The sequence below is a fragment of the Gracilinanus agilis genome, chromosome 1 (genome assembly GCF_016433145.1).
Source record: "Gracilinanus agilis isolate LMUSP501 chromosome 1, AgileGrace, whole genome shotgun sequence".
Lineage (NCBI taxonomy): Eukaryota > Metazoa > Chordata > Mammalia > Didelphimorphia > Didelphidae > Gracilinanus > Gracilinanus agilis.
The window spans coordinates 779,338,482-779,360,864 of record NC_058130.1 but is presented as its reverse complement, the minus strand read 5'-3'; the positions used below and the strand labels follow the sequence as shown (position 1 = coordinate 779,360,864).

Genomic DNA, 22,383 nt, shown 5'->3' with positions numbered 1-22,383 from the left:
CATTACAGCTCCTTGGGCCCTGTCTGTTTAGGTCACTAAGTTAGTGTAGAAATAAGTCCTCCCCTTTCCCTGTAGGTTTTGTCATTAGATTTTAAGGGTTTAGAGTAGACATCCCTATCCCACCTTTTAGTTGTTCATAATTGAAACCAGTTATAACCTATTAGCTTGCCTGTTGGACTCAAAGCCTCTGGCCCAGGGTGACAGTTGATCAACTGTCCCTTTGTCAGTTAGGAGCAGCTTGGCTGTTCTGGTCTCCATGTCCAGGTCTAGTCTCTCATAAACCCCAGTGTGTGTACCCACAAATCACTTAATTTTATTATAATATCCCTGGTGTCTCCATTACCTTTACTTATCATTTCCTACACTTCTCTAACCAATTAAATTATAAGCTCCTCGAGGACAGGAGTTGTCTTTGCTACTGTATTACCATAAAGGCTAGCACAGTCCAGGAGAGATCCACCAAGCCTTATGAGGTTCTTCTAGTCCATGGTACTATGGAATTTCTCCATGGTATACAAATGACACAGGTGTCAACCCCAGTCTCTATTTAAACAGCTCCTGTGGTAAAAAGCTCTCATATTCTTTTCTTGATCCCCATCACTGGAAAGTTCTCTCCTAAATATCTGAAAGCTTCCCCTGTAATTTCTACCCAGCAGTTGAGGTTCTCTGTCGAATTGCACAGAACATGCTGACTTCCTCCTTCCACTTGAAACCCTTCCAGTATTTAAAACCTATAAAGTCATCTCCCCTCCCTCCCCCACCTCTAAAAATCTGCTCTTCTTTGGACTGAACTTTTCCCAGTTCCTTCAACCCATTCCTCGGATGTCTTCTAAACCTTCCTCACTTACCTGACTCCCTTTGACTGAAAAAGACTCTTGCTTCTCAAATTCCAACCTAAATTGTGCCCAGGACTGGACACAGTGCTCCAGATGGGATGATTCAGACAATACACTTATAAGCACTTGACTAGTGCTGGCTGAATTGAATACACACCAGCTTATATAAGGGAAGCTATATTTGAAAAGACCAACTCGTACATACCTCTTTGGTTGAATTTGGGGTGGGGATGGGGGAGGGTTCTGAGTGTTTTTAAATAGACAGCATGGTGCCATGGAAAATGCTAAAACTGGGTTAAAATTCTGGCTCTGCCACTTACTAGCTGCTACCTTAAGCAAGTCACTCAGCCTCAGTTTCCTCAGCTATAAAATGTCCCAAACAGCTGACCTCTAAGGTCCCCTTCAAATCTAAATCTGTGATCCAAAGAGAGGAGATACTAAGTGCTTTGCAAGCCTTAAAGGACTGTTAGCCATTATCTCATGACTTGACTATTAATCCCTTTCTATTTCTTCTCCCATATAAATAAATGTAAAAACTCGAACTTAAGTGCAAAAAACAAAAACCTCCAATCCCACAAAAGAACAACAGAGGTAATGTATTTTTTCATAAATTTCCCATGAAAAAAAAGCCTGAAAATTTTCATGGACCTGCACTTGCAACATATTAAAAATGTAATGGGGATCAAGTGGCAGGAGGAAAAAGGGGTTGGGAATCAGAGGGTCTGGGTTCAAATTGTGATTCTATCCCTTACTCTTCATGTGACCGTGAGCCTCAGTTTCCACACCTGCAAAATGATGGAAATGGAGCTGGTTTCTAAAAATCCTAAAATCTCTAAATCTCTAATCCCAAAATCAAGCTGAATTTTGGTCTGTATTGACAGTAGTTTTCAGAGAAGATATCTTCTGGAATTTCAGGGTTGAAAAGGCATCAATTTCCGGTCAAGAATTCTCCTTACAATATCCCCCAAAAGTGGTCCCCCAGCCTTTGCTTGAAACCCCGCAGGAAAGAGGAATCTAGAACATCTCAAGGCAGCCCACTACACTTTTAAGTCAGCTGTAGGGAAGGTTAACCCTCTACCAAGGCTTAATTGGCCTCCTTTGCAATTCTTCCCAAGCCCAATCCCTCTTTGCTCCTGATTCCTATCCCCTGGGGCCAAGCAGAACAAGACTCATCCAGTACTTTGATGTTAACTATTACTTCCTCTTCCTCCTGGCATCTTCTTCAGGCTACTTATTTCCATTTTCAATTGATCCTCATATGGCAAGCCTCTTCACATGCCTGACTGGTCTCTTGTAGGTCCTCTCCATCTTTATCAAATTCATTAGGTTTTTAGTAAGCTTAAAACTACACTAAGACTTTTGGAATGCACTGTGTTTCTTTCCTCTTAAATCCTTCCCTTCTGTCTTATCAAATTCTAAGTCAGAAGAGCGGTAAGGACTAGACAGCCAGATCTCTACTGTCACTATCTTGGTTTTGGACAAGTAGGCCTCTTGATGTGGCTGAATTAAGTTTTCTTGGCAGCCATGTAATATTATTGACTTATGTTGAGCTTAAAGTTTGATAAAACGCAATGTCTTTTGCAAACTATTGTCTACTTATGCCTCCCCATCTGATACTTGTAAAGCTGATTTTTTAATACCAAGAATAAGGCTTTACATTTATTCTCATTCATTTCCATCTTAATTCAGCTATCGTGATGTTCTTGACTCCTGTTATCCAATATATCTAGTGGTCCTTCCCACCTCCTTGACTCCTGTTATCCAATGTTTAGTGGTCCTTCCCATCAGCAAATTTGTTGACCACACCATCTACAACTTTATCCGAGTCACTGATTCAAAAAGCATGAAGCCAGAGATCACCAGGGCACTCCACCTGGGCCTTCCTCTAAGGCTGTGAGATTCTCTTAGTCTAGTCAAAAAATCTAAGTGCACCCTCTGGTTATGCCAAACCTTATTCAATTTTGGGCGCCATGTAATTTTGCTGGGTATTCAAACGCTGAAGTGTCTAAAGGAAATTGGTTGGGTTCTATAGTATGAAAACACTTGAAATCATCTTTGGGTATCACCATTTAGGAAGGTCATGAAGGAGCACATACAGGTGATCAGGATGATGAAGGGTCCCAACATGAGGACTTAGCAAGGATTTATGTCTTCAAGTATTTGAAATGTCACCTTATGAAAGGAATTTTTAGGCTGGTTCTGCTTGGGCCCACAGGACAATACCAAGGAGTAATGAGGGGAAATAGCAAAGATAAACAGTCAACATCTGGGAAAACTTCCTAATAGAGCTGTCCAAAAGGGCATCATTAGAGGTCTCAAGACTGGATGGGATAACCACTTGCTTGGGATATTGAAATTCTATGACCTGGGAAAGGGTTAGCCTGGACGGGTCCCTCAGGCACTCTACCTGGGACCTTCGTCTAAGGTGACATTAACCATGAGGCTCTTCCAGTCTAGTCAAAGAATCTCGATTGCCCACTGTGGTTATGCCAAAGCACATTCAGTTCTGGGCTGAAAAGAGCACGACCATTGCCTCGACTATTTGGAAGAATGAATAATTGGTTAACCAGGCTTTTCTTTTGGAATGGGCACCACTCTGCACTCAAATTACAAGTGAAATTTTCCTATTCTTCTCAAAGGTGCTCATTGAGAATCCAGAGTATAATGCCTCCAAGCAGAATTTGTCACCAAATAAATGTATGAGGGGGCAGGGCAGATCATCAACAAAGCACATGCTTCACAGGCAGAAGTGGAAAATTGGGGCAGATGCTGGACCACAATTCCAAGACTCATGATGAAATGCCAGCCACCCCCTGAGAGGCGATGGACAGAGTGAGAGCAGACTAAGAACCCAGGAAGAGAGATAGTGGGCGATGATCAGGGCAAAACTTTGTGTGGCTTGACTACGTGTTTGTAACGGGGGTTTTGTTTCTTTCTCAATGGAGGGCAAGGCGGACTTTTCAATGACTTTTTTCTTAACCTAATACAGCAGACCTGGTTTTGTAGAACACAGACAAGAACTGCAGATGATGGGCAAGGGAGAGTGGGTTGCAGTGCCAAGATCAGATGTCCTTTTAAGTAAGGGCCACATTGAGGAAGCTCATTCGTTCCCTTGCCCTCAAGGAACCATCCACTTGGGAATCTTCTCCATCAACATGGCTTACGACTTCTGACTTGGTAGTGCAATGGAGTGAATCATGTGAAGGGCTTGGGACCCATCAAGATCTGGGTTGGAATCTTGCTTCAGAGTAGGCCAATTAACCTTTCTTGGCCTGTTTCTGGGCACACCAACGACAGCAGCCTCAGTGTTGCTATGATGCTCTAATGAGATACGTAAATATTCTGCAAACCTTAATGAACTATTGCTATAATTATGATCAGATGGGTCTTTGGGGGGTACTTGGACAAAGAATTCATCACCCTACCTATTTCTATGACAGGGTACTATGATTAAATCACAAACAGGAATATGTAGAAATAAATAAAAGGCACGTGGGAAAGCTAAGGTAGCATAGCAGACATAGTGCCAGGCTTCCCAGCTGTGTGACCTCATGCAAGTCACTTAATTCCAAATGCCTAGACCTTAACTGCTCTTCTTAGAATTGACATGACAGAAGATGATGATATAAAAAAAAAACCCAGGGCATTCCAAAAGTCTTAATGTAGCTTTAAACTTTCTAAAAATTTAATGAGCTTAATAATTTACTAAATCTGTAAAAGCTTAGAGCTGCACTAAGACTTTTGGGACACCTGTATCAGCTCCCTTCCCCCCCAAAATAAAGGAATAATATTAACTCTAAGGAAGAGAAAGGTCAGGCCACTCTTTGAGATTAGATGTCTGAACTGTACTACAAGTCAAATTCACTTTTCAGAATTTAAACATGAATCTCTGCCTTCTACAAAGGACAGTGGTAGCTTTGTCCGTTAGCCTCCCAGAGACCCTCAAAGTCACTCTAATCAGTGGCCAGAATACCTGGGTTCGGCTGTGATTGAATCTATGTCCTCCTTTGCCAACCCAAGGCAGAGTTTAGAGGGAAAGACTCCGGGCCCTGAAGCCAGTCCAGGCAGAAGTGATTGAGTCCCCAGAGGGCGTGCGCGTAGTCCACACTGGCCACTGCGCTAGCCCATAGGATCTGACAGTCTCTATTTCACTAACATGGCCAGACTTCATAGGAAGCCCTGAGTTCAAGCCAGAGCTTCCAAGCTATGTAACTGCAGCCAAATCATTGCCCTTTTCCACCGCAGTAAAAACTGAGACTTGCACTCATGGCCTCGGAGGAATGATGAAAACAGCAAGTAAGATAGTATGTGTGAAGTGATTCGTGATGCTAAAGGACAGTACAGAAGCTTGTTGCTCCAGGGTGGCAGAGGCCAGAACGGGGGAAAACAGACAAGGAAGGCCCGAGGCCTGAGGTGGGAGCAGATTTGGGGATGGGGGAGGTGGGGTAAGAAAGAATGAGTCAAGACCATGCATCTAGCGATAATATCCCCAAAGCAGCATTTATTTATCCACTGAATTCCAAAACACTTATTTTAGAAGTCTGGTGTTTCACAATCATCCACTTTGATTGACATAGGCTGACACATGGCACTCGCTGTCAGAATACACAAGGACAACGGCCAAAGAGTTACCAAAAAAAATATATAATAATAATAATAATAAATCCATGATTCTTGAACAATCGCAACCAAAAACAAAAAGTTACAAGTATCCAAACTTTGAGAGGCATTGCATTGAAAACAAGGTTTGTGCACATAATTTAAAGAGGCAAAAACAAGGCATTACTGAAACCTCACGTTTGAGACAGTTCACTGTAAGCTGATGGCGAGGATCGGGGCGCCTCAGCTTCCTGTCCCTGTTTCCCGTTCGCGGAGAGACAGTGGCGGGAGGGGTCAACAACGTATTCTGCATGCAGATGACAGACTGCTCAACAAAACACTATTAGCTCATCGGAAATGGGTAAAATTGCAAAGATCACTGAGGACTAATTCTCTTCCAATCTCTCTTTCTTTCCTCCCTCCCTCCCTTCCTCCCTCCCTTCTCTTTCCTTCTTCCTTCCTTCCTTTCGCTGCACCCTTTCAGGCACCTCCTCTCCTGCCTGCAAAATTCACGAAGGGAGCATCCATCCATCCATCCATCCATCCAGCAATGCCCATGGAGACGTGGTGTCTGAGGCCGCTTCCTGCACGTGGGAGGGCAGCTTGGAGTCGCTGTGCGGACAATACAGGTATGTTTAGCACTAGATATCGAGGGACCGTGGCGGGGGACGTGTCGATGAGGACGATGACGGGGACGGCTCGGGTTTGGGGACGGGGCGGGGGGACGGCGGGCCGGGGAATTCCGAGGGCTGCTCTCTCAGTTGTTGCCTTCTCCGCCAGCTTCCTCGTCCTGTTGGTCGCTCGTCCAGAGAGTGAGGTTGTCTCGCAGCAGCTGCATGATCAGAGTGGAGTCTTTATAGGAATCCTCGTTCAGCGTGTCCAGCTCGGCGATGGCGTCGTCGAAGGCTTGCTTGGCCAGGAGGCAGGCCTGCTCAGGAGCGTTCTGGATCTCGTAGTAGAAGACGGAGAAGTTGAGCGCCAGCCCCAGCCGGATGGGGTGGGTGGGCTGCATGTGCTCCTTGCTGATCTCGAAGGCCTCCTTGTAGGCGGCCTCGGAGGACTCCACCACGCTGCTCTTCTTCTCGCCGGCGGCCACCTCGGCCAGGTAGCGGTAGTAGTCGCCCTTCATCTTCAGGTAGAACACTTTGCTCTCGTACTGGAAGTCGTTGCAGTTCTTAATGAGGAACTTGTCGAGCAGCGCCAGCACATCATTGCAGACGGTCTCCAGCTCCTTCTCGATTTTCTCCCGGTAGGCCTTCACCTTCTCCAGCTTCTTCTCGTTCCCGTCCGCCATGGTCTTCTGCTCGATGCTGCTGATGACTCGCCAGGAAGACCTCCTAGCCCCGACCACGTTCTTGTAGGCGACGGACAGGAGATTGCGGTCCTCGTTGGAGAGCGGCTCGTTGAGCTCGGTCACCTGCAAAAACCCAAGACACGCGCATTAGTGAAGCTCCATTTGTGTGAAAGCCGAGTCTTGTCTAGAGAATGGCCTGGCCTGGAAGGGGAGACGAGGCCACGGTCACTACGGTCAGCTAACGCTCCAACGCACAAACTCAGAACGAGAGAACCATCAGATCCAACTCCATTTTCTAAAAGAAGAAATGGGAGGCTAAGGAGATGAGGCGATTTGGCCAGATCTCCCTGTCGTCCCCCGCACTGGTGCCAGCAAATGAAGGATTCAGACAATCCAGCCAGAACCTTGTTCTCATACGCTGCTTGGGGATAAACCAGAGCCCTCCCTCAGAATCAAGCTAAAAGAAAGGCATGAAATGACCACCAATTAACTTAAAATATCAAACACAAGTACTTTTTTCTCCCTTCAAGAAGAGAGAGCTTTATGGCTTCAATTAAGTGTGACGGAATGCCAAGCTGCCTCTGAGCCGGCCAAGGCCAATGAGGTCAGGTCCAGGGAATACCTTCATTCTTGGCAGACAAGCCTGTGTGGCCCAAATACAGAGTCCATCCTTCCTCTGGACATGTTCTCAGAAGGATGACAGCTCCATAACCTCTCCCAGTGGAGCAAGAGAACAATCTTACGTGTACCCTTTATTTGATCTGCTGTCAACCCCAAACCAGCAGCAGTCCCTCCAGTGAGGCCTGAGTGGAGAGAAAGCATGGTTGGTTCAATTGAGGCTGAGCCAGGCTGGGTAGAAACAAGTCAGAACAATGCAAAACAAATGATGTATGCTATAATTCAATCTCTAAATGCTCTGACTAGATCTGAAGCCCCTTTTCTAGTTTTAAGAACAGGAAATTCTGCAGGATGAAGACAATTCCCAGAAAAAGATCTGAAGGCTATAAGCTTGATGAGTCAACAGGGTGACTTGGACCCCAAGAGGCTGATGAAACTTTGGGCTGCAGTCAAGGGGGAAAGGGTCCCAAAGCCTGGAAGATGATGTCTCCATCCTGGTCAGATCCATGGCCTCAAGGATCGTGTTTGGTTCTGGGAACCTTGGTTCTAGAAGGCCTGGTACAAAGTACTGATGATGATGGAACAAGAACCCAAAGAAATGGACAGGCAACTTACAAGAGAAGAAATAAATAACAAACCATTAGTGACCACAGAATGTTTTTATAACTCACAAATCAGAAAACTAAAAAGCAATTTAATTCAACTCCACACCATTTTGCTAGCTGGCTGGAGTGAGTTAAATGACAACCTTGAGACACCACCTTACAGCAGACCTCATGACATTCTGCAATGGGCTTAATAATCAGAAGGAAATCCTGCCCCATAGCAATCAGATTAAATTTGGGGGGGGGGGGCCACTGGTGCAAACACAGGGGATGGGACTGCAAAATGAGGCAGACACCTCAGAAAACTAGTGGGTATTGGGTGGGTGGGATGTGATCAGTCACAAATCCCACTAATTCCACAGCCTGGGTCAATCACAAAAATATTTTTAAAAAAGGGTAAAAGGACTCCCCATCTGGATAAAAATGTCCACGACTGCATCGCTTTTAGTAGTCCAAAAATCCTTCAACAATCAGCACATCCAACTATTTGAGAACATCTGAACAAATCACGGCCTACAATATAATGGAATGACTTTTGAGTTGTTGGAGCTGCAAAGTGACAGCAAGGAAGCACACAAAGAAACGTGGAAAGGCCAGCATGAGGTGAAGAGGAAATCAGCCGAGACTGAACTTTATACACACTGACTGAGAAAGAAAGAAAAGGAAAGAAAGCAGGGCTCCAGGTGGAATTTCAGACAAGCCTGAATGGGGACATGGAACAAAAACCATCTTCCAATTTGTACCTTTTTGCTTGTCACTTCTGTTGTTTCTTAAACTTTGTTAAAGGATCAGGATTTGATTTGTTTATTGTTAACTTTGTTATTTTTAAGGTTTTTTTAAAAGTATTTAAAGTTACTTTTTAAGATTTTCAAAACATTTTCATGTTAAGATCAGGCCAAAAACTTCAACCAGGACAAAAACCCAAGAGTTCTGACTTGTAGGTCACCCAGATTTCTGCTGGAACTCACAATGTGTGCAGTGAGGGGGTGGCAGAGGGTAACAATCTGAAATAAATCCTTCCCCAAAGTAGGATAAGGACCCAAAATTCCAAGGGAGAAAAGATCTCTTGCCTCCTCCTCCAACTTCCCCTAAATATTTCTTCTTTTATAAAAATGTGTATGTATTTATATTGCTAAAGAATCACACTAGTACAAGTTAAAATTGGAAGATCCCCACTAATTTATCTCCCCCTGGCTCATCTACAAAGACTCTACTGCCTAAGGCCCAGCATGTCAACGATGGATCTTGGGGCTTCCTCCAAAACCATCATTGATCCCAACCTTCCATGACTGCCCTTGACATCTGCTTCATTTGAAGCTGAAGATTTCTCCCCTGCTCAGCCACGACCCTTCCCTGCAAGGAGTCCAGCCTCCAACCTACCTACATGAGTTCCCCCAACACTCTCTGTAGATATAATAAAGGGTTCTTCTACGAGAACTCTGACCTCCATTTTGGTCACCAAGCTCTCCATCTGAAGACCTGCCACCCATAAGGAAGTCATGTCTTCTCAAGAGAAGACTACTCTACTTTTGGACAGCTCTAATCATTACTCAAGAGGACTTTTTCATTAGAATTCATTATATAATAGGGTTACTCCAAATGTTCTGCCCAAACCCCTTTTCTATAGCTGTCTTCAATACACTATTTTTATCATGCCATTCACCTGCTTCAAGATAGACACTGGTTCCCTGTTACCCACCAGATCACCAGCAACATAAAGATTTGAAATCAAGGCCATTCACCACTTCAGGCCATCCACCTGTAGTTCCTCACTCTAGATCCATGGACAACTCAACCTCCTTTATTACCTTTTTATCATGCTTCTTGCCTGGTAGAGTCCAAGGATCAGGTTCAAATCCTGACTCTGCCACTTGCCACCCTGTGACCTTGCACAAATCACTTCCCCGGCCTGTGCCTCAGTCTCCCCATCTGTAAAATGCAAGGTCCCTCGATCTCTCCCAGGTCTGCCTTATGATGATCACCTTCCCTTCACTTGTTTTCTTCAAGGCCTCATTGGGTAAGAGGTAGCACCCAAGCTGAGCCTTAAAGGAAGCTGGGGGTGCTGAGAGGCAAGGATGAGTAGGGAAGGCATGCTAGACCTGTGCAAACAGCGATGAAAGGGAATGAGGAGGCTGGAATGTTGAAAGAGGGAATAGAATTCAGGGGCAGGAATAAGCCTGGAGAAATGGGCTGGAGACAGACTGGAAAGAGAAAGGCTTTAAAAGACCCAACTGTCTTTTGAACCTAGAGGCACCAGGAAGCCCCAGCAGTTTCTTAGGCAATGGAATACCATTTGTGCTTTAAGAATAGCAATCTGGCCACTGTGTGGATAACAAGCAGGAGAGGGGAGAGATCTGAGGGCAGGAAGACCAACTGGGAGGCTACAGAAATCATTCAGGAAGTCTTTCCTTATTTTGAGACCAAACATGCCTCCCTGTAACCCATAAAACCTCTAAATCAGAGGCAGGAGCCTGCTGGTTAAATACATCCAACCTTCTTTCAGCCAAGGCCTATCTCTGCCCTCTGGAGACATGAAGGATAAAGCTAGTGCCTAGGAATTTAAAACACTTTCATTGACAACTCGATTTTTCCATCACCTTCATTTCCAAACATATCTCCATCACTCCCTTTGACAGAAAATAAAGAAATTCAGCAAGATCACCAACACATCAGAGTGTAAGGGGTCAGAAGTGATTTTTCTCATTTCTTCTTCCCATCCAAGTTCAGTCACCTGCATCGCTAAGCTGATGCTGTCACTGTGTCTGGGTTTTCCAGTTTCTGCTCACTCTGAGTCCACACTACATCACTAATATCTGCCTTGCCGAGCTCTTAATTCTCTAAATTCAATATTCCTCATGGGACAGTAACATTCCATTACAATCACGTGGAACCCGTTAGGTCATTCCTCCAGTTGGTGGACAGCTCCTATGCTCCCCATTCTCTTGGGTGAACTATGGCACCTTTCTGCGTCTGGCCTCCCTGGAGTCCCGCCGTGGAATCTCTGTGCCAAAGGGAAAGGCCATCTTAGTCACTTTCTTAGAACAATTCCTGCTTTCCAGACAGCCTGGAGTAATTCACAGCTCCCCAGACAAGAGTGTGAACTCTCTTCCAATCCCTCCAACATGTATCATCTTTGTGGGCTCTTTAGATGCAAGGCAGAACCCCAGAGTTCTTTTGATTTTTTATTTTTATTTCTCTTATTATTAGTAGAGTGGGAGGGATATTTCGGATTCTGATCCTGGCCCATCCCCGTTTCCTAACTGCATTCTCTCCCCTGGGTTAGAGTCATCTCTTTCAACTGGACCTCACCTAACAGCCACAAGTCTCAATTCTCCCGATTGCCTTTCAGTCTGTCAAGATCCTTCCAAAATGTGGCACCTAGAACTCATCCCGGCCATCTGGGCGTGCTCTGACTGGGTATGTGGAGCTGCATTCTACAGGACTATCTGATGTGCCAGGAGTCAAATGTCCTCGGTAAAGAATGAACCTTCAGTCCTCCTGGATCGTTTGGTGTCTGCTCTGTTCAGTTTCCTACTACAAATCCACTTTTTAAAAAAGTCAGGAATTCAAGAATCTCTACTAAGATAACCTATTAGCAAAGACAGAAGGACAATGTTAATGACCATTACGAGAAACCACCACTCACTGCTTTCTTTCTGAGGTCTCTGTTCATTCCCTGCCCCTACCTCAGCCCAAGGGAACCTGAGATGCTGTACACCAACCTTTGATTTTTGCCTGACCCATGAATTCCTTCTGCCAAATCCCTGAAGGATGGCACCCTAGATTCTGGATCCAAACACTGGCTACTAACTGACTAAACAGCCCCGAGCAAGTCATGTCCTTCACCAATCATCCTCTTCTCTTGGGTACTTTCTCTAAGTTTTCCTGACAGCGCTCTTCATCATCCTCCTTCCTAGATGACCTCCTTTGCCCAGTTTCCTCTGCTGGCTCTTCATCCAGGTCACACCCGATTACCACAGGTGTCCCTCCCTCTTCTCTGCTCCCTCTCTACTCAGCTACCATCTCCATGCTGAGTCACAGATGTGTTTGTCCAGCCCTAACCTCTCTTCTGACCTCCAGGCCTGAATTTCCAACTGCCTAGACTGGCCATCTCAGTCTAGATATCTTGCAGACATCAAGGTTCTCTACAGCAGCATCCACAGGCTTTTTAATTCTCTACAATCTGGCTTCTAATTTCATCATCCCACTGATGGGCAGCTCTATCAGTTAGGAAATGTCTCACACTGGACTGGCTTCTCTGCTCGGGTCACCTCCTAGACCAAATGGAAGGAGCCCAATCTCTCTGCCACATACGGCTCTCAGAGTACTTGAAGACAAAGGTCATGTCCTGTCCCGCTCCCCGAGGCTTCTCTTCTCCAGATCCTTCAAACATCTCCAATAATAAAAGTGGACATAAATTATTACATTTGAAATTCAAAAGGCAGCACAATTTAGTGGAAGAACCAGAAAGAGAGCCCATCACGGTCCCCTGCTGTGCTTCCAAGTAAATAGATTAGGGCTTCATCTCTCTGCAACGGGCCTCAGTTTCTTCATTCATGAATTAAGTGGGAGGGAAGATTCCTTCCACTCCATCCTAGGCCTAACATTTTATGTTCCAAATTCCCTTCAACAGATCTTTTCTGACCCAGCATCCAGTCTAACCGCTCACTTGCCTAGTTACTATTTGTTTTGACTTCTAATACAAGATTTGTTAAGGGAGGAGGCAGGTGCTACTGGCTAATAAGAGGTGTGGGCTTTATCTCCAATCGATTCCACAAACATTGATTCATCACCTACTGTGTGCAGGGAGTGCCCTGTGCTGGGGAGACCTGGGGTAGATACAGTCACCACAGGCCCATCCCCTGGTCCCCACTGAGCTCAGTCCAGGAGGGAGATATGGCACGTCCCTGACGCTGCCCATTCCTACTCCCATATGCTTAGTCAAGGGCCAGCTGGACAATGTGTACAATGGTGACCTCTTCAAAGAGAAGCCAAGTTACTTAGAGTTCTCCTATTTACAGAACAACCAGCTTGTGGTTTGCCAGTCAGACAGAATCTTGGCCAAATCAGCTAACAAAGTTACAAGTTGGACCAGGAAGTAGCCAACTGGTTCCTCTCAGACACCCACCCTGGGGCGACGTGGCCCCTGGCCTAAGGCTTAACTATTCAAATGTTTTGTTACTCTTTCTAAACTGAGAAATTAAAGAATGATGAGACATGGACCCAGCCTTATGACCATTACAAGAATGGCCTCACTGTCCTTGAGACACCCTGGTTTGGACTTCATGAGGCAAGAACTATAATTTCTAACATTTAAGGATCTGCACAGTTCTGGGCTGAATCCTCTGTACCCCAAGCAGCAGCCTCTCCGGAATTTAGGGCTCTGCCTAAATGACAGCACCAGACAGTCATGAAAAGGCTAGCGTAGTCTGGGAGAATCAAAGTAGGCCAGGAATCAGGAAAAGTGTATTGTGGGCCCCCCCTCCCCAACAGTGCCCAAAGAACTGGGTCATCTGGAGCCATTTCAAAGCTTTCTCTGCACCCAAGTGTCCCTCCTTCAGAAGGAGATGGCTGGCCCAGAGGGTCCCCAAGCACCCTTTTAGTGCTACTATTCTAGATGAGGCACAGGGGAGAGTACAGGCCCTGGTCAGTCAGTTGGATTTCTTTGGCACCTACTATGTGCCAGGCACTGTGCTATGTGCTAGAAGAGCAGGACTTTGGTAGGGACACCACAATTTGCTAGCTAGGTGAGCCTGAGCCAGTTCCATCTCCTGGTCTGTATGTACAACAGGAATGCTAATCCTTTTATTCCAAGGTCAGAGGTTGGTTCTAAGGGAAGCTCTGAAGAACTGGACGCACCACAGAAACCCACCTGGGGTCCTAGGAAAACCGTTCTCAGAGGCTGGCATCCTGCTCCAGAGTGGCTGGACCACCTCCTATCAACATAGGAAAGGGGGACCACGTCCTCCTGCCTCTGTTTAGACAAGTGGGCTTCTTGGCCATCAGAGCCACTTGGAGAGCTGGGGACATTTTCCTCATAAGTACTCAGGGCCACCCCCACCCCGCCCCACCCCACCCCCAACTGAACTGTGTTGTAGAATCAAATGAAATTCAAGAAGCGAGGGCCTCCCTATGGATAATCAGCATGATAGGAAGCAACAGTCTTCAAACTTTCTGGTCTCAGGAATAACACTGTCCGCCCTTAAAAATGATTGAGGACGACCCCACAAAGAGCTTTTTAGCGGGTTCTATGTCGACCGTTAATGTCTTGGAAATTAAAACGTCTTAGTATTATGGAATACTTCTGACCTCATGAACTCACTGAAAGAGTCTCAGGGACCCTCAGACCACACTTTGAGAACTGCTAGAACAGAAAGAGGGGGAGGGAACCTGGGGTCAGTGGACTTGGCTTGAAATCCCATCTCGTCCCCTCTCTGAAATCTCCAGAGGTTGGAATAGATGGTCTCTTCACTGATGACCCTGGACACTGAAGGGAAGGATCCAGGGAACTAACTGCGCTCTCGAGCTGTTTTTTAAGAGGAGAAAACCTTCCTCTCCAACAAAGTGTTAAAGAGTCTTACACAAGCCCTCTACAGGCTGGCTCGCCTGCCCAGCACAGCCCTTAGGTTTGGGAAGATGCAGGACCCTAATGAAGGCAGCGAGACCCAAAGGCCATCCAATCTGGCTGGCAAATGGATGGATGAAGGAAGTTCGTTCTAGCCTGTGACGGAGCGTGGGTCCTGATGAGGGGATACGAGGGTTCGTGAGCAACTCGTACAAGCAGAAAGAAAGGAAGACATCTGGGCACTCAGATCTCAGCGGACTGGCATCCATCTCCTGGAGATGGGGGATCTCCTACCGCCGGAAGGGCACGCAGCCGAACAGAACCTCTTCTCTCAGGCCTCGGCCCAAGCACATCCTCCCTTCTACAAGAAGCTTTCCCTGATTCCCTGTATCTGCTAGGGTCTTCCCCCCCACCCCTACTGCTGTTTTAAAGAGTCAGTATGTATCTGTATTTATTCTGTGTATAACTACAGTTTCCTTGTAGTCTCTCCCTCTAGACAATAAGCTCCTTTAGAGTAAGAATTGTTTCTTTCTTTGTATCTGTATCCGCTGACCCCAGGCCACTGCAGGTAAGGGATGTTCATTGACTGACTAACTTACATGTGTCCTGTATACACTAGTCTGAACCCAGAGCACCTCTAACAGGGGAAGCTTTAGTGCTTTAACAGACCTTACAGACTAGAAAAGACTCAGCAAAGGTCACCACAGACCTTTACCCCATCTTGCCTAGACTACTGTAATAATGGCCTCCACTGGCTCCCAACCCAATCCAATCTCCCTATAGCTAACACTTCCCCTCCTTGAGAAGCTCATTGGGCTCCCTATTGCTTTTTTTTTTTTTTTTAAACCCTCACCTTCCATCTTGGAACTAATATTGTGTATTGGTTCCAAAGCAGAAGAGTGTTAAGGGTTAGGCAATGGGGGTTAAGTGACTTGCCCAGGGTCATACAGCTAATAAGTGTCTGAGGTCAGATTTGAACCCACGACCTTCCATCTCTAGGCCTAGCTCTCCATCCACTGAGCTACTGAGCTGCCCCACCCCACCCCCCAACTGCTCTTGTAATACAGCCTTTAAAGGCCTTCACAACTTGCCTCCAGCCTGATTTTACATTATTCCCACTGCCACATTCTACATTCAGCCCAAGAGGCCTCTCTCCAGTTCCCCAAAAGCAGCCTTATCTCCTGCCTCCGTGCCTTGATCCAGGCTAGGCCCCATGCCTGGAATGCCCTCCTTTCCCCCAGCTCCTCTTCAAGGCTCTGCTCCAGTGGACTTGGCCTTTCCTGACTCCCTTCTGGTTGGCCCTCCCACCTACCCCACAAAATGGCTCAGGACTCACTACTTTTAGTGTCTTATGGGTATTCCTCCTTCCATCCCATAGAATGAAAGCTCCCTTCGGGCCAGAAATGTTCGTCTTTTGCCTCTGCATCCCCAGGGCCTAGATCACAGCCTGGCACTTCAACTAAGCCAGTTTTCCTTACACCAGTGGCACTTACTCAAGACATCCCGATGTGTGGCCATGAGGACCAGGAGTTCCTCAAGGTTAGGTTTGGCCCCTGCCTCAGGCCTAACTCTTCCCCCTCCCACAGAGGCAGGGGGGTGGGGGGTGTCCCCTGAAAGTGTGCCCAGCCAATCAAGCCTTCTGCCTGCCCTCTACCCAACCTTTCCCCATAGCTTTCCTTGGGCTAAGACTCATCACTTTATACTACTTTCCCTGGTAGCCTCAGAAGCAATGCTGGGTTCTGGGCACAGCTGAGTGCCAGCACCCACCAAAGAAAGAAAGGGGCCCATCCTGCAGCAGGGGGGTGAGAGCAAGCAAAGCCCCAATGGGTTATGCAAGGTGTGTATCCAAATGCAACGAAACATGGCCATGGTGCAAGAAAGGAGGAATCTGACGAAGAGAGAAAGCCTGGGAAGATGCAACAGGAAACAGCAGAACCAGGAAACCCACAGCCCCAACAATGAAAGTGGAAAGAATGACACCCCTGGCCCAAAACTCTAATGGCTCCAAAGAGGAACAAGGAAATGGCCCTTCCCACCCCACCCCCATAAAGATGCAGAGGGTGGGGGGTGTCACTCCAGATTCTCTCAAAACCAGCTAATGGAGCAGATCTTTTGTGAGCTGGTGTGGCCTGAGAAGGCCTAGAAAAAGGGTCGGGGGTGGGGGTGGGGGGCAAAAACAATGGCTAGTTTTAAAAAGTAAAAGACCAACGAGGCAGAGGGGGCCAATGACCTTTCCAATTCCTTCCAGGCTTGTCAGATCAAAAACATCCAAAAGGCCAGCTTCTGATTCCCGCAGTGGAGAGTCACTTTGGGTTGTGCTAAAGGAAACCAGGAAGAATAATCAGAAAATTCCATTAAGGCCACGTTTACACATCTATGTCAGAGGTAACGGCTCAGATAAAAGACAAAGGCAGGCAGAAGTCAAGTCAGATAGTCTCTGCAGTTCCTACTGGCCAGTGCAAAAGGCTCTGAGAGCACATTCCTGTGTTTGAGACCCTGAAAACATTTCAAAAGCCTCCAAGAATATGAGCCCTAACAGGAACCATGAAGCAGGATGGCCGTAACCACCATCAAAGTCTGAACTCATCCCACGGTGCGGATGGGAGCAGGGGCTTCAACTTTAATATACAAACTTACTGCCAAGGATACAATCACATAAATGTACTCACGGGAGGCAGCAAGCATGGGATATGGCTTTCCAAGACTGGCCTGAGCAGGTTTTCGGAAACTTGGGCTCGAATCTCTGCTCCGTGGCATCAGCCATGTAACATGAGCACGGCACTTCCCTTTTCAACCTCCAGGTTTCAGTTCTAAATCTGACAGATCTTGTGTGCAGGGCTTGAAATTGAGGCACCTAAGGCCTGACTCTTATAAAGAGACCCAATGTGAAGCCTACCACTGAGGATGGAGTAGGAAGACTTAGGTTCAAATCTTGCTTCAGACACCGTGTATGTAACCCTGAACAAGTTACTCAAACTCTACCTCAGTTTCTTCATCTGTGGATAATAGAATAACAGCACCTACCTCCTTCCTCTGGAGCTGTTAGGAGAATCAATATAGGAGATTAATATTTGTAAAATACTTATAAATCTTAAAGGACTACCTAAATGCTAGCCATAATTATTTTAAATTACTAGACAAGAGGCACCTAGATAGAGCCAAGCCTGGAGATGGGAGGTTCTGCTTTCAAATATGGCCTTGGACACTTCCTAGCTGGGCAGGCCAGTCAACTGACCCCTACTGCCTCGCTCATCCCACTCTTCTGCCTTGGAACTGCTACTTAGTATGGAGTCTAAGACAGAAGGGGATGGTTTAAAAAATTACCAGACCACAGGAAGAAAAGTCAATATTGGCTACTTTTAAGTGTGAGTAGTTTCCTGGGAAGGGGAGAAATTCATATAATGGGGGGGAGAGAAGGAAGGAAGGATAAAGCTAGCCATTGAGCTGACTGAATGAGAAAAAGACCCAAAAAGTCTCAAGAAAACCAGGGCTCCGGGGTTCAATCACTGCCCCCAGGCAGGTCACTTACTGGTGAGGGTATAAGAGGTTACTAGTTTGGGAGAAGGGAAAAAAGAACAAGCTCAGATCTCCTCCTAAGATACACAACAAAGCAATGATTATATCCCTCTGTCAGTGCTGGCCAGTAGGAAACGTGGCTCACAGGTAGCTTTTCATCTATAGTGTTTCAGGCACATGGCGGCAGCCTGGCTTCAGACCTTCAGGAGTCAAGGATCTCAGCTTCAGCTGGCTTGAAAAGCCCTCAGTAGTGCCCTTCCCAAAGGGGCTTCTGTCCCCTCTCTATATACCAGCTCTTCATCTGCCAATCACAAGCTCCATCCCCCGGTGCTGTGTCCAAGAGCCTCATGGTCCCAGCTGAGCCAACAAGGCTCTTCTTCTCTGGCTCCTTCCTGAAGTTGCTTCCCATTTCTTGGTCTTAAGACCTCAAGAGCTTCCAGCTCCTCCCACCCTCATAAGTACATGTTCAACTCTTATGCCCTGTGTCATGTTGAGACCTAGCCTGTTCTCTGCTTCTAATAAATTCTGACTCAAATTTTGTGCTTTCATACAAATCGATGACTATTTCTCCACTCTAATTTAAAATGAGTGACCTTGGGCAATGGGACCCACAACGAAATTAGCTCTCCATTAATACTCTCCATCTTGGATAATTACCTTTGATTTGATTAGAGGCCTGCTCCCACTTGCTCCTTAAATATTCAGAATCTTCCATAACTACTCAGTTGTACCAGATTACAACCACCACCAATTTCCCAGAGCCCTTTTCAAAAGTGCATCCCCCTACTTTAACTTCAGAGCTAAGGAAGACAAGAGTAGCTATCTGAATTTTCCACCAGAGAAAACTGGGGTTCAAAGAAGATAAGTTCCCTCTACAAGGGCACACACATTAAGTGTAGGTGAGTGGAGACTTGAACCCAAGTCTCTAAGTCCAAACACCTAGTCAGAGGATCAGCTACCTGCTCCCACCCACACCCCTCCATCCATGGTCAGAGAAAAAACATACAATCACAGACTAAGCTGTGAAGGGCCTTGATGGTTTTCTGATCATCCCTCTTCATTTTCCAGATGAAGAAATTAAGGCCTGTCAGGGTAAACTTTCCAAAGGTCAAACAGGATTTGAACCCAGAGCCTCTGACCATCACTCGATCCATCTTCCCACTAAACTGAACCACTCTGACTCCTGTTAACAGAAAATAAGCTTAGACCCAAATAAAGGTCAGAGACAAAGTTCAAGGTGGCCTCTTCCCTAGCCCCAAAGAAACATTTCTTGTCACAACTCTTGGTGGTGGAAAGAAGTCTGTTTTACTGAATGCTCTGGACATCAGTGCCTGCAATGCGCCCTACAGTTCTTCTGGATTAAACTAAACCTTCCCTCAGGACCAAGCTGATCACTCTGGCTGGTCTTGACTCCAACTGAAAAACAAGGAACCAAGGATCTGAGGATGGCCTCACCGTTAGATCTGCTTCCCCCACTACAAGGAGTTTTTCAGATAAGGAAACAGCCACCCCTCAAGCTCTTTCTGATAAGTACTCCACCCCAATAATCTGACCAGGAAAAAACTGAAATAACTTAGAATTTGTTAAATGAAAAACTAGGGCATCCTATTAAAGCAATGAAAGAACAGAACCATCCTGGGGAAAGCAACAGCCTGAATAACTGGAATGATTTGTCCAAAAGAAAAAAAAATGGATCATTTGGGAGGAAGAATATTCCCAGTACAGTGACAGGCCCATTAGTCTGCAAGAAGCTAAATTAAAGACAAAATTGCTGAGAGTAATAAGAACTGCCTGGTGCTGTCCTTCACCTTCCTCTAAGGAGGCGTGAAGAGACAGGACACAGTTCTAGAGCCCTCATCAGAGGGCACTAGATTTTCTAGAAGCCCATTGAGGGAAGGGGAGGGATATGCTGCCACCATTCAACTGTCTATTTCTCAAGAGTGTGTGATAGAGTGGCTTGAGAACCAGAACAGACCTGGGTTCAAATCCTGCCTTTATGTAACCTTGAACAAGTTGCTTGACCTCTAGAGGCCTCAGGTTCCTCCCCCATAAATAGGGGTACAAGCCCCAAATCTAGGATCCTTTTGTTTACCTACCCTCTTAGAATCACAAAATGTTAGTGCTGAAAGACTAGAATTCATCTACCCTTGTCCTCTCCACCCAACTCAATCTACTTTACAGATAAGGAAACTGGGGCTTGGGGAAAAGTCAGGGACCTGACAGAGCAAGACTTGAACTCCCCATCTTTCCAATGGGCTCCATCTCCTTCTCAATTCTGTGAATGGAAGAGTCCCTAAATCTGGTTCCAGGAAAGGAAGGCCTCAGAAGATGGCCCCAAGGAGGCAAGGAGGCCTCTCTCTGCATGGTGACAATTTATCATCTGAAGGCCTAACGGGAAAAGAAATTAGATCCATCCAACATCCCCAAGCCCACCAACAACCATGGCCCTTCATCAAATTAATGATCATCAGATTCCCAAAGGGCTGCCCACCCAGAGCTGTGACCAGAAGCTCTGAGTTCCAGGGAGATTCCATAGAAGACAGTTCCAAACAAGGAGAGCTGTCCAACAATAGAGTGAGCCGTCTTCACTCTTTGCAGATTCCAGATTCAGACTGTGTATGTCTAAGTGCCTCTTAGCTAAGAAGACAAAATCTGAGATAATTTGGGAAGAAGGACCAAGGAGGCCTTCTCAGAAGAGCTAAGCCTTGAAAGAAGATGGAGATTGTGAGGCGCCCCTGCATGGGGGGTGTCTTCGAGCTGGCCCAGTGAGAGGAGGCAGGAAGAGGAAAGCCCAGTTCTCCTCCGACTATTCCAGCAAGGGCTTTTTTCATTTTTTGAGAGCACCAGTCTGAAAAAAACGATCAAGAAACTAAAGGCAGAGGGGCAGGGCAAGAAGATAGAAAGCTGAATTTGGGGAAGAGCTAGTCATGTGGATGCAGGGAAGACGACTCTGAAAGGCAGCTGGGGTCAGCCCAAATAGCACGCAGAGGCACCGGAATGAGACAGGGGAAAACTGTTGAGCAAAGGAGCCCTGTGGCTGCCCATTCTGGCAGCTCTGGGGAGGCCGGAGCTGAAGGGAGAGCACAAGAGCAGACAAGTCAATGGGGAGGCCACAAATGGGCTTGTCAAGTAGGCTTCTAGGCTAAAATGGACTTGACTGAAGTGGGGGTGGGGGGGAGTCAAGGACGATGCCAAGGTCATGAATCTAGGGGCCTGGGAAGTTGGACAAACAGACCTGGAGGGAAAATGGGGAGTCCTAATCTGCTTGGGGGCTGATGGAACATCGAGGTAGCAGCCCCCACAGGTCCCTGCAGACAGGGCTTGTGCAAAGGTGAGGTGTTCAGAGAAAGAGCCCCATTTCTGCCATTAGATTAGGGGTACCTGAAGGGCAGGGCCTGCCTTTTCTGCCTCTTTGGTATCCTGGCACTTAGTGTAGTGCTTGGCACACAGTAGGGTTGTCTCTTTTTAGAGGGGGACGCACACCCCCTTTCTCAGTCTCATGCCCCAGGCTACAGGCCCCCCCAGCAGGCCTAGCATAAGCAAAGTCACTATCAGTCTCAAAAGCATTTCTGAAATGGATTTCAGATTCTTTGAGGATCTCAGGAGAGGGGTTTGGGAATCATCTTCTGGGGGGGGGGGTGGAGGGGGATGTCACTGCACCTTCCTTTTTCCAGACAGAAAGGCCAAGTGTCCCATGTGGATGGAGCCACGTGTGTGCTTTGAGTAAGTCCCAACGCCTTTAAAAGGGGACCTACTCTGGCTAGGTCCATTACCCAAGGTCAGTGTTAGAGATCACCCACCCAGGGAAGGAAACCTTGGAGGCCCAAGGAGGGAAGTGACAGGCCCAAGGTCACATGGAGCAGAGGGTGATGCAGCCCACTGATAAATGGAGATGCGATCCCAGGGATGTCTGAAATGGGCTGGGAGATGCCTTCCCACTGCAGGGCGTGGCCAGGCCAGTTAGCTCAGACGTGGGGTCCAAGGAGCTAACATTCTGCGGAGCCCCTACCACCCACGAGAACGTGGCCAAAGGCCCCTGGGAGGGCAGCACGAGTCTGCTCTGGTTTCTTCCAGGAGGCACGAACCATGGGGGTTCAGGGCCCAGACTGAAATCCCAGAGTCTCCACGAGGCAAGAGTGTGGAGGAGGGCTGGGGCTGGGGGCTGAAGTTGGCAGGGAGGAGCCCAGGATCTGGGGATCCTGGAGGAATTAGGGAGAGGCTGGAAGGGGATGGTGGGAGGGGACTGGGGGGGGGGGACCAGGGAGAGTCAAGGGAGGCTCTAAGGGGATCTGGAGGGGCTGAGGAGCAGGAAATGGCTCGCATGGGGGAGGGGGAGGGGCTGAGGGTCTG

The 22,383-nt window shown here is 47.0% G+C and overlaps 1 protein-coding gene across 1 annotated transcript in view; it reads right to left on the bottom strand.

Annotated features, from left to right (window-relative positions):
* Positions 1 to 5,311: 5,311 nt before the first annotated feature.
* Positions 5,312 to 22,383, bottom strand: part of YWHAH (tyrosine 3-monooxygenase/tryptophan 5-monooxygenase activation protein eta) — a 39,890-nt gene continuing 22,818 nt past the window's right edge. The window contains exon 5 of the mRNA XM_044656584.1: positions 5,312 to 6,852. Coding sequence (XP_044512519.1) covers positions 6,193 to 6,852 — 660 coding nt within the window. The 3' untranslated portion in view covers positions 5,312 to 6,192. The remainder of the gene's footprint in view (positions 6,853 to 22,383) is intronic.